This window comes from Ixodes scapularis, unplaced genomic scaffold, assembly GCF_016920785.2.
Source record: "Ixodes scapularis isolate PalLabHiFi unplaced genomic scaffold, ASM1692078v2 PGA_scaffold13__105_contigs__length_92229423, whole genome shotgun sequence".
NCBI classification, from domain to species: domain Eukaryota; kingdom Metazoa; phylum Arthropoda; class Arachnida; order Ixodida; family Ixodidae; genus Ixodes; species Ixodes scapularis.
In genome coordinates this window covers 31,336,354-31,347,602 of record NW_024609839.1, presented here as the reverse complement: position 1 = coordinate 31,347,602, position 11,249 = coordinate 31,336,354, and the positions used below count along the sequence as shown (strand labels likewise).

The window sequence follows — 11,249 nt, the reverse complement described above, 5'->3', positions numbered from 1 at the left end:
TTTCTTTTTTTGTGTAACCCAATTATATATATGCTGCAATTACGTGTTCTACTCGCTTATCCACAGGCTCATTCCGAATTTCCTCGATTTTTCGTTCAGACTTCTGCCGCTTGGCATCGGGCGCTCGCGCGTGCGCAGAACGCTTCTCGGAAAAGGTCCATTAGTATGTTTTTAGTATCCTTGACGTCCACCACTTGGTCCCGCAAGGTTTCTATCTCCAATAGCAAAGTTTTAGGGATTTTTGAAACCTTTCGCAGAAACACCTTGTATATTATTGGTTTGGAGCTGCCACTGCCGCTTTTGGAGCAAATGCCAACATCTGTTGGCAAATCACTTAAAAAAAAGGGATCACATCGCCAAGTAAGTTTATCCATGATAATGACTGAGGGTTCCTCTCCGATACTGGAGCATAATACTTATTACCTTTCGTGATAAGGATAGAGCGCAAAAGGAACACACAGCTTTCTTTTCAGAAACAAGGCTCCGATCAGAGTAGGTTCCATTTACAATAAATATATATATATATATATATATATATATATATATATATATATATATATATATATATATGGCTGAAAAATGAACCCTAGAGCAAAAATTTCAGTTCAGATAAAGCCTGTCTTTCCTCCCCATTTTACACTTGTTTATTTAGCCTGTAAATGAAATTCCTATAAAATGCAAGAACCAGCATATCCACTAACACGACTATCAATAAAAACGCATCCTCCAAGTATTATGAACCTAGCAAACGCTGGACCCTAGTGACATAAACTGCAAACACAACCAGCCAAAAACATTATGCAACACTTGTTCCTTAAAAGTGACACTGTTCTCTAGCGGCGTTGGAACCAAAGTCTAAGATCGCTGCTCTAGCGATCGACAGCTGCACGGGAACTACCGAGACCACCGTATGTATCCAAATATAGACCAGCGTTTTGTTCTTTCTTAAATATTTTTCTTAAATTGGAGATCAACCTATAAGCTAAGCAAAGGTCGACCTGTAATAATCCTGAGCATAATTTGCGTGTCTACCGCGCTAAGCCAGGCGCTTCCTTCGCTTTTTTCTCCTCCCTCCCCTCCCCCCGGTCAGACGCTGCTCCCAACACTCCGGCGCAAAGCGGCGAAGCTCGACGCGCTGGTGAGAGGCAGTGAATGTTGCCGCGAGCGGCGCAAGCGCCACGGTGCTCGGTAGCCACGGCACGGAAGCATGTGGCAGGCGTGATAATAAACTGATTTCCTGAGGTGCACAAGATTCTGGTTCTGTCTAATCACACTTGCCGCCACCCTACTATTTTGGCAAAGCTTTCTCGCGACCCTTTAAAGAAATGTGTAACATCAACCAGCTTGCCTGTTTACTCACTTTTTCTTCAACGCCCCGTTTTCTTCAAGCATCAAAAAACAAAAAATGACAGTTCATTTGGTGAACAAGACTATATTTGGGTGCCAATCAGCATGGGCAGAAAAAATACCACTGAAGATCACGTGAATGGATTTGACGATTTTGAAGTTCTTGATGAAAGAGACGACAAACATCTCATCTGCGAGTCGTGCCACTGAGCCACTAATGCAGACCCTCACCACCTCGTCTCGCGTATTAACTATACTACGTTTCACCTTATGTTGTACCGCAGAGAAGGCTAGAAGCACGAGCTCATAGCGTTGGGAGCTGCTCTTAACGCACGAGAGCATGTGCCGCCGAGATGTACCTTTGAGCAAGGAGCTCGCGCTTGTAGCCTTTCCTGCAATACATCATAAGGCCCGTTCACACATGCAGCGGAGCGCTACAAGCATAGCACTAACCTCGCGCTAAGCGCGTGCTGACGGCAGCGTTCACCAGCTTTGTATCGCACCGTCAAAACTGTTGCTCATGGCATACGATAAGCAGCTGATGGCACGTGAGGAGCGCTACATCAGCGCTTCGCTGCATGTGAGAACCGGCCTATAAGAGTATAGCCCGTCAAGCCAGCGCGACATCCTCAGCTGAAAAAGCACCAAATAGAGCCAGGTATGTAGTATTTATGCGAAGTTTTCTTCGTACGCCGACTTTCATCTCGGTTGCGACAATGACAACCTGGTCACTATTTCTGCTTGTAGTTTTAAAGATGTACAAATGTATTTTCTAAGTGCAGTGTTAATTCATGAAGCTTACTCTCCTTGTCCAGGATCACCTGCTTAGCTGACACTAGAACAGTCAGTAACAATGTTTGTGGAGAAAAGAAAGTCGAGATGATATCGTTTTATACCATTAGCCCTGATAAAACCTAATATCTTGCCCGGCACTAAAAACAAGCGCCAAAAAATATTGATACCAGAATAAATTTAGAGAAAAAGATCAAAATCACAGCATTTTATCTATAAGCAACCAAATCGTCAAATGTGTATATAAAAAGAAACACTAAAAAAAAATCAAGGAATGCATGTTTTGTTGCCTGTAATGCAAATACAAAAGGAAAGAAAGTGCCAGACATCATAGAATTATGATCACTGACACTTGCATTTAACATGTGCATGAAGAAAGGTCTGATACTAAAGTGCACTAATGGAACTCGTCAATATACCATTTTGCTTCAGTCATTTCAACACCTCATTTTCAAACCTAAAAGAAAACGAGAAAAACTGCAAAAATGCAGATGTAGTTTTCATCTACTTTATCTGACTAAATTACCCCCAGGTTAATTTATGTCAGAGGCGTCTTTTTTCAGAAACTATGGCTCTGGAGCCTCCTGACAGACACACAACTTAGCGAGACATTTTACAATGAAATGGTCGATTTCATTTTATGTAATGCAACAAATACACTTGCACAGTGTCAGTGTGGTCTGTGCATCAGTCTAAAAGCCTTTCTTGATGTGTTTGGAGGCAGGAGGATTCACAATCTCGTCTAACTGCCTCTGCAGCTCTTCCAGCTCCAAGTCGGGCACGTAACGGATCTCTTCGTGCTCTGGTAGATGGGGGTGCACGCTCAGCCTGACACCTTCGGCGAGCGAAGACTGCACTGCTTCGAGGAAGATGGGCGCCACAACACCAGACAATAGCGACACCTGCAGTCATGAACGGCACAGTATCAGTCATGCCCAAGTCTAGTGTCCATTGTAGGCTTTGGTGTGCCTTTTTGTTCTTCAAGCTCAATAGAACCGTTTTATGTCAGTAAACGCTTCAACTCTTGCCTCTTTTTCGAATGGAATACTTTCTTAAGAGCATTTTTGTCGTCTGCAATAGATACGTCAAAGTATTTAAATAGTTCTGAAAACTGTGATGTCGGAGCTGTCGTAGGACATGTGGGTTTTTACACTGTTCGGTATTGTTATGTGCATAATGTTAGAATGTTTTATTTTATTTTCTCGTCGGTGTTACGATGTATTGTTGCTGCTACTGCTGCTAGGCATCATCAATAAATAAGCAAATAAACAAAACAAGCAAATAAGTTGGCACCATTTTACGGAGTAAACTCGGACAAGTATGACTGCCGCGAATGATGCAGTATATCCGATTGCATCAATTTTATGGGGATGGCAGCGAAATTGACTAAGTTACACACTTAATTTTGAATGTTACTTGCTTCTACATTCTATTCCAGCATAACGTGGCAAAGGCAAAGAGGAGGGTTGGAATGAGACATGTGACAATGTATCATTTGTGCACAATTCTGATTATAGAGGGCGGTCACATGCTGCACTCTGTCACTCTAATTGGCTCACAGGGGCTGGGTCTTCGCCCATTTCCTAGTCACGCTGAAATGGCGTAGTATAACCATCAGAGTGAGCAACACTAAGGTACCTTTCAAACTTCTGCCCATTTGCAGTTTCAACAATTCTACGTAAGAGTTAAGAATGTGTGTCCAGTAAGCACAGCTGCAGATACCGGTCTCGGTTTCCGTAGCAAACCGTGGTCGAGAAATTTGGAGGAACCATCCCAAATTGCTGTATCGATTTTAGATCCACACTCTCACTGAAGGTTTTGTGGCAGACCCCACATTAAAATTGGGTCCAATAATTAATAGTATGACTTGGGCCACTGACACAGCACAAGGGGGTTCACCATTGGAGAGGAGGTCTAACCATTGTGCTTCTAGCGGTAAGGTTGAGAACTAAACCCACGAGGTCAACAATACGAGTTATTTGTTTGCATTTCCGATGCAGTGGTCGGCTGACATCGCCAAACACTCTGTCAGCATTTGGCTAGAGCTTGTGTTCAATCAGTGAAGCACAAACGGAACACAAGACCCAGCCGAACGCTGACGCAGTACTTCATATCCAATTTGTGCCCTGCGCTCGATCAAAGATGGCATAAAGAAACCAGTGCAAAGGGCCTTGTGTTGGGTAAATGCCGAGCTTTCAGGAAAACAAGCTGGACAGAGCACCCTTTACATCTCAATCAATCTCCTCACTAATAGAGATTACAGAGCCTCCCACTAAACGTTTTCACCAGGCCAAATGAAAAACGACCAAACACGCAAAAACATCCACCCGCATACACCAAACAATGAACACTGTGGCTTTTGTGTGCAACTCTTATACTACAGATGGTCAAGTCACAACAAAAGAATTGCTCACCTGTACATTGCGTTCATAAACATTCAGTTTGTATGTGTCTTCCACTGTTGTGCTCTGAGGTTTGTAAGTCGACGCTGCGAAGGACTCCAGCGGGGTAGCCCAGCTATTTAAAGGAGATGAACATCAATAACCATGCACAAATTATTTTCATTTATGAATGTATTTTAAATGCAACAAGCGAGAGAAAAAAAAAAAAAAAAAAAAACGGCCAACATCAAATGTATACAATACGCACACCTCATTCTACACTTCGTTCCACAAGTCCGAACTCAGCCGACACCCCGACCCAGACTTTTGTGTGTCCAAGCCCCTGATTGCGTTCGGGCTTAAGGTGAAACGATGTACAAATACTGCTGAATAGCACGTGTAACCCTGCACTCCTTTGCGCAGTAGGAACGGCGGATAGGGTAGAACCCACGCTTACCATTCTGAGACTCGAATTCCCAAAAGAGCGGCGATTTTGGCGACTTTCTTGGCGTTATTTTCCAGCACGGTGAAATCGTAGCCTTTCAGCTGTACGTTGACCAGGCCGTCGTAAACCGGGAGCGGTGGTTTTAAATACTGAAAACGAAGCGTTTGAAAAGCCACCTTAAAGCGAAACTACAACCCGAGAAAGTTGTCGATTGCAACTTAGGAATCATTACCTGAAGGTATTCGGGCTCGTGGTATTTCATGATCATTCTTCTGCTCCATAAGCTTGACTTCGGAAGTCCTTGCAAAAGCTGAAAAACCTTTGGAGGCAGGAAAACCAGAGAAAAGTTGCGGCCTCGGTTTCGAGGTCGGAGCGGTCAGAGCAGAGGATCGTTGGGCAACTTACGTGTTTTCCGAGCTTGTTCATAACGTACGGTGAAATTTATGATTTACAAAATTCCGGAAGAATGATGACTATCTTCGAGTGTGCAAATGATGATTAGCATGAAGGAATCTCAAGCTTACGAACAGCGAGACATGTCAACGAAGAACGAACACCGAAACACGCATGGCCTGGCCAGAGGCTCTGGCCTGGCTCGGCTCGCAGGCTGGATGGATTGGATCAGATTGGTGCTACAACGAATACTTTTAAATATTAACATGTGAGATTCGTAGCTTCTTCCAACATAATATTTCTACACTCAGGTATTAATCACAAAAAAAAAGACTGAAGAAGCAATTTTTTTTATTAAAAAGCTGAAGTTAATTTATCACTTTCCAGACGAAATCGAAACTTGCTGTCAGAAATGGCGGCATAATTACCAGTTCTGACGAATGGTACTTACCTGAAGTTAGAGCGGGAATTATACGAAGCCTATGGAAGCACTTACTATCAAGTTCACAACTGCTTCTCAGATGTCAACCGCCGAGATCGTGGAGCTCCAACGAACGGTGGCGAACATCGCTACTTCGGTAGCGGTGCTCACCAACCGCCTCCCTCCGTTAGCCACGGAGGATGTCGAACTCCGACATAGTGAGCGGAGCAACTCGCCAGACCTGGACCCTTTGCGTCCCGCTGACGAGCCCCATGCCTGGTTGGGGAGACCGACGGAGGGCCGCCCCCGGGAGGTGGACCCTGCCCTCCTCGACTTCCTCAAAGAGCACTGGGGCCCCGAAGGGCGCGCGGAGCGGTGCAGGGCGGCCCTGACGAGCTTCCCGCGACCGCGGCTCCCCTTCGCCACAGTGCCGGAGCTAAATCCGGAAATGAAGGCCCTGGCGAAGGAGAGGAGCCGCCGTCCAAAGGGTGGCTCGGAAGGGCCCGCCAACGTCGCTGCCCGGGACCAGGCACTCCGAGAAAGCCAAGACGGAGTGGCCGCTGCTATGGGGCCACTGGTTGGCCTATTAGAGATTGGCCTCACGGAGGAGGCCATTGATAGAAAGACGGTGGCTGACCACGTGGGGGCAGCTACCGCCCATCTCGGGCGGCTCTTCGCGTCGCTCTCCCGCGAGCGCCGGGAGGGGGTGATTGCACGAGTGGCCCCAGACCTCCGCCAGATGGTGGCCCATGACGGCGGGGACGAGGGATCCCCACTGCTGTTTGGAGAGGGCTTCCTGGGGCAGCTGCGAACGCGGAACGAGACCATCAAGGTCCTCCGGGAAGCCCGCCAACCGCCCCCTCCCGCCGCGGAGCCAGCAGCCAAGAGGTCCCGCAGCTCGGCTGCCCCAGGGACCAGTGCCCAGAGCCGGAGTGTGGGCCGGCAGCCCTTTCACGGGGGGCCCCCTTCCCGAGGCTACACGAGGGGGGCCTACCCCCGCCAGGGACATCGAGGCAACGGTAAGCCCGCACCTCTTAGCACTGCCGCCCGCGGGCCGACTGGCATATTGCCGCGAAGCTTGGAGGTTACTCACCCACGATGCTTGGGTCCTTCAGACAACACAGGGGTACAAGCTGGAGTTTGCACAGGTACCAGCGATTCAAGGGTTGCACAACGTGCCGACCCGAGGGCAGTCAAATCAGGTCCGGGAGGCAGTGTCCGAGCTGGTCAGAAAGGGAGCGGTCTCTCGGGTACCACCCTCCGAAGTGAAGTTCCTCTCCCCCTTCTTCATGGTACCAAAGAAGGACAACAAGATGCGCCCAATTCTAGATCTCCGACAACTAAACGAGTCGGTGCAACACAACCACTTCAAGATGGAGGGGTGGCACTCTGTGAGGGATCTTATCCAGCAGGGCGACTCCATGATACGTATCGACCTGAAGGACGCATACCTGTCTGTCCCAATCTGCCACCAGGACCGCCCCTGGCTCGGCTTCCGAGAGGGGGACAGGGTCTACCGTTGGAACGTGCTGCCATTTGGCCTCAGATCGGCACCGAGAGTTTTCACAAAACTACTGAAACCAGTCGCGGCCTATCTCCGGTCCAAGGGACTTCGCATTGTCATGTTCTTGGACGATATCCTTGTCATGGACCAATCCCCCTCCCTACTCGCAAACCAGGGACATCTAATCGTGAACCTCCTACAAAACCTGGGTTTTGCCGTAAACTTGGAGAAGTCGGTACTGACACCAGCCCGGGACTTGTTGTTTCTGGGACTATCGATAGACTCGAGACGATTGACACTCGAGCTCCCTGGAGAGAAACTCGCCAACCTGTTAGACCACCTACAGCAGAGGCTAGAGCAACCGGTGATCTCGGCCCGCCAAGTCGCAAGCTTGGCGGGACAACTGAATGCATGCCTAATGGTACTGCCGGAGGGTTCCTTTTATATCAGGAACCTTCAAACAGATTTGAGACGGGCCCTACAGAGAGGTACATACACGACCACTCTTACACTATCCAGGGACACGCGGCAGGACTTAGCGTGGTGGATCCGAGCACTGAGGAAGACCCCAAGGGGCCAGATCAAGACACCCCCAGTAGTACAGACGATACAGTCGGACAGCTCGCTGAAGGGGTGGGGAGCATGCTCGGAGGGGTGGACGATCGGGCATCACTGGACACCACTCCAATCCACTTGGCACATCAATGCCCTGGAGCTGATGGCAGCCTTCCTGGCCCTTCAGGCGCTGGCAAAGAATGTGTCTCGGGGCTCCATCCTCCTCGAGCTAGACAACACAGCAGCAGTAGCGGCCATCAACAGGAGGGGCAGCACCTGCTCTCCACAACTCACCAGGATAGCCCACGAGCTATGGTCGTGGTGTTGGGCGAGGGGAATATCAGTCAGGGCGCAACATATTCCGGGGCACATGAACACGGATGCAGACCAAGCATCCAGGAGAGTGATGGATGCCAGCAGTTGGAAGCTGTGCCCGTTCACATTCAGCAGGATCAACTGTCTGTGGGGCCCCGTGCACACGGACCTTTTTGCAGACTTCTCCAACCACCAGGTGAGGCACTACTACAGCTGGAAGCCGGATCCTCAGGCGGCAGCAGTGGATGCTCTCAGCCAGGACTGGACGGGTCAGGGCCTCTATGCCTTCCCACCGTTCAGCCTTGTGAGCAGATGCATTGCCAAGTTGCAGAGCTCCAACAGTCCGCTCATTCTAGTAGCTCCAGTTTGGCCATCTCAGCCATGGTATGCCTCGCTGCTGCACCACTCATACGAGGAACCGCGTCGTCTTCCCCAATCACACGACCTACTGCGCAGCCACGACGGGCAGGTACATCCAATGCTCAGCACGGGGAGCCTGACACTAGCAGCATGGAGACTGACCAACTCCAGCAAACTCATAGCCAACTTTCGGAGCAGGCTGCACACCTCATTGAGGCATCATGGAGGCGGGGAACACAGCTCACCTACACCTCTTGCTGGCGCAGGTGGGAACGCTGGTGCCATTCAAGGACTGTTGATCCCTTTTCTCCCACTTTAACACAGGTGCTCAACTTCCTCGCTAGCCTCTTTAAGGAGGGCCTGGCGTATCGCACTATAGGGTGTTACCGTTCTGCCTTGTCTCAGATCTTGCATAACTTTGACGGTTGCCCTCTAGGGGAACACCCATCAGTTGTGCGCCTTATGAAGGGAGTGTTTAATTCTAACCCCCCCAAACCCCGATACCCCACAACTTGGAGGGTTGAAACGGTGACAACCCTCCTGCAGTCGTGGGGTCCTAACAAGGATCTTAGCCTCAAGATGCTTACTAGCAAGCTAGCTATGCTATTAGCCCTTGCCTCAGCAGGCAGGACGTCAGACTTGTGCCTGCTTTCAACATGCCACATCCGTAAACAATCCGCGGGTTGGGAGCTTGGGCTCAGTGGCCTCAGAAAGACTTCTGGGGCATCTAAACCCCTTCCCACCCTCTTCTTCCCAGCATTCGAAGAGGTTCGGGAATTGTGTCCAGTGGAATGCTTGCAGGTGTACCTCGAACGAACTGCAGGTTTTCCGAGCTTGTTCATAACGTACGGTGAAATTTATGATTTACAAAATTCCGGAAGAATGATGACTATCTTCGAGTGTGCAAATGATGATTAGCATGAAGGAATCTCAAGCTTACGAACAGCGAGACATGTCAACGAAGAACGAACACCGAAACACGCATGGCCTGGCCAGAGGCTCTGGCCTGGCTCGGCTCGCAGGCTGGATGGATTGGATCAGATTGGTGCTACAACAAATACTTTTAAATATTAACATGTGAGATTCGTAGCTTCTTCCAACATAATATTTCTACACTCAGGTATTAATCACAAAAAAAAAGACTGAAGAAGCAATTTTTTTTATTAAAAAGCTGAAGTTAATTTATCACTTTCCAGACGAAATCGAAACTTGCTGTCAGAAATGGCGGCATAATGTTGAGGCGTTGAGGCGAGCCGCGAGTGTAACCTTAAATACTAAAAAAGCGCATTCACACTCCTTGAATGAATTCCATGACTTCATTGTTAGCGAGCAAATGCCAATACACCAACTGATTTAGGTCGGAAGTTTTAGCGAATACCATTTCGAAACTTCAACAGCTGAAACAAAATGCTGCCAAAAATATATTTTTAAAGGGACACTGACACCCCCCAAAAAATTTTTCTAATTTATTCCAGGCGCTTCATTACGGTGTCGGAGGACTACCCAATCAATATTTTGCAACAGAGTAGCGTATTTTTTTAATAAAGACAAAAGACGCAACTGCTCGAAACCGAAACCGAAACCCGACGGAGGTCGGAGAAGTGGAGAGAAGAGTGTGTGGCGGAAGTCACGTGGCTACACCCGACCGTGTGTTTTTTTTTTTTTTTTTTTTCTCCTTCCCGGTAGCAGACGACATGCGGCGTATGGGAACTGTTCGCCGTGGGATTCTTTTGCAGTTATGTATGTTCCGCTCGTTGTTCTGTGCTCCATGATGAGTTGTTTCATACATTGAGGAGTTGGAGATGAGTAGTGAGTGCCGTGGTGGATTTTGATCGGCTCCGAAAAGAATACACCCAAGATGTTGCGTGAAGAGCTGGGGTGCTATGTTGCGCTTTTTGCACTCCCAGGAGACTTGGAAGAGGGAAGTGACGTCAACGACACAGCAAACGCAGATTGGATGTTAACAGAAGGAAACGAAATCAACATCCAATCTTCGTTTGCTGTGTCGTTGACGTCACTTCCCTCTCCCTAGTCTCCTGGGAGTGCAAAAAGCGCAACATAGCACCCCTGGCTCACATGTCCCGCGTCCGAAACAGAAGTGGCATTGTGCGACAATGGCTGTGTTCCAAATCTTACCCAAATGAACCCGAGTTACTCCGGTGGGTCGTGTTACGTCGCAACACAGATTGAAGAACGCTGGACGCGGGTAGGTTTTGGAACGCCAAGGTACAAAACTCTTACCCTGGAGTAAGATCGAGTAAATTTTGGAACACGGCCAGAGTTTCCGAAAGATCAACGGGATTGGGACCAATGGCTGGCTGCAATTCCTGTAGACCATTTACGGGCACCTCGGAAAGCGGACGCTACCTGATTTATGCTCCTTGCATTTTGTGGAAAGTGATTACATTGAGTTCGCAGATGTCAAAAAGGAAATCTCATACCATTTAATTCAGCGACGTGTCGTCCACAACATTTGTTTCTTATATTTTTTTTTGTTTGTTGTTTCTTCAGTAATAATTGTAAAAAAAAAAAGAAATGTAGACATCAAAAAATATTTGAAAAACTTTAAAAAAGTTCCTCCTTTCTGGCTGCTCGTCCACCTTCAAACATTTCCCCACTTCCCTTCAACTTTGTTCAATAAGACGCTATCAGTACATAAAATATTTCATTGACAGATTGCTTCGTCGACACCAAATTTTCATCGACAGCTAGTTTCGAAACACCTTGCAACATTCC

General features: G+C 48.1%; 2 protein-coding genes across 2 annotated transcripts; one reads left to right on the top strand and one right to left on the bottom strand.

The window, feature by feature from the left end:
- Positions 1-2,750: 2,750 nt before the first annotated feature.
- Positions 2,751-5,560, bottom strand: LOC8037031 (39S ribosomal protein L48, mitochondrial). Its single transcript, XM_029980268.3, has 5 exons — positions 5,371-5,560; positions 5,198-5,284; positions 4,978-5,114; positions 4,554-4,656; positions 2,751-3,041 (listed from the first exon to the last, which is right to left on the bottom strand). Exons 1-5 carry the CDS (start codon positions 5,389-5,391, stop codon positions 2,832-2,834), a joined length of 558 nt encoding a protein of 185 aa, XP_029836128.1. The 5' UTR covers positions 5,392-5,560; the 3' UTR covers positions 2,751-2,831.
- Positions 5,561-7,595: 2,035 nt separating this feature from the next.
- On the top strand, positions 7,596-9,431 carry LOC115321842. The gene has a single exon (XM_040207290.2). It carries the CDS (start codon positions 7,695-7,697, stop codon positions 9,429-9,431), a length of 1,737 nt encoding a protein of 578 aa, XP_040063224.1. The 5' UTR covers positions 7,596-7,694.
- The last annotated feature ends 1,818 nt before the right edge of the window (positions 9,432-11,249 follow it).

Bases quoted from the DNA above. Each gene is read 5' to 3' on its own strand.
- LOC8037031 (XM_029980268.3), bottom strand. From the start codon at position 5,391: ATGAACAAGCTCGGAAAACAC. The intron at 5,285-5,370 runs GTAAGTTGCCCA...CTGCCTCCAAAG, and splicing joins TGAACAAGCTCGGAAAACAC to GTTTTTCAGCTTTTGCAAGG. The intron at 3,042-4,553 runs GTGAGCAATTCT...TCATGACTGCAG, and splicing joins TTTATGAACGCAATGTACAG to GTGTCGCTATTGTCTGGTGT.
- LOC115321842 (XM_040207290.2), top strand. From the start codon at position 7,695: ATGCCTAATGGTACTGCCGGAGGGTTCCTTTTATATCAGGAACCTTCA.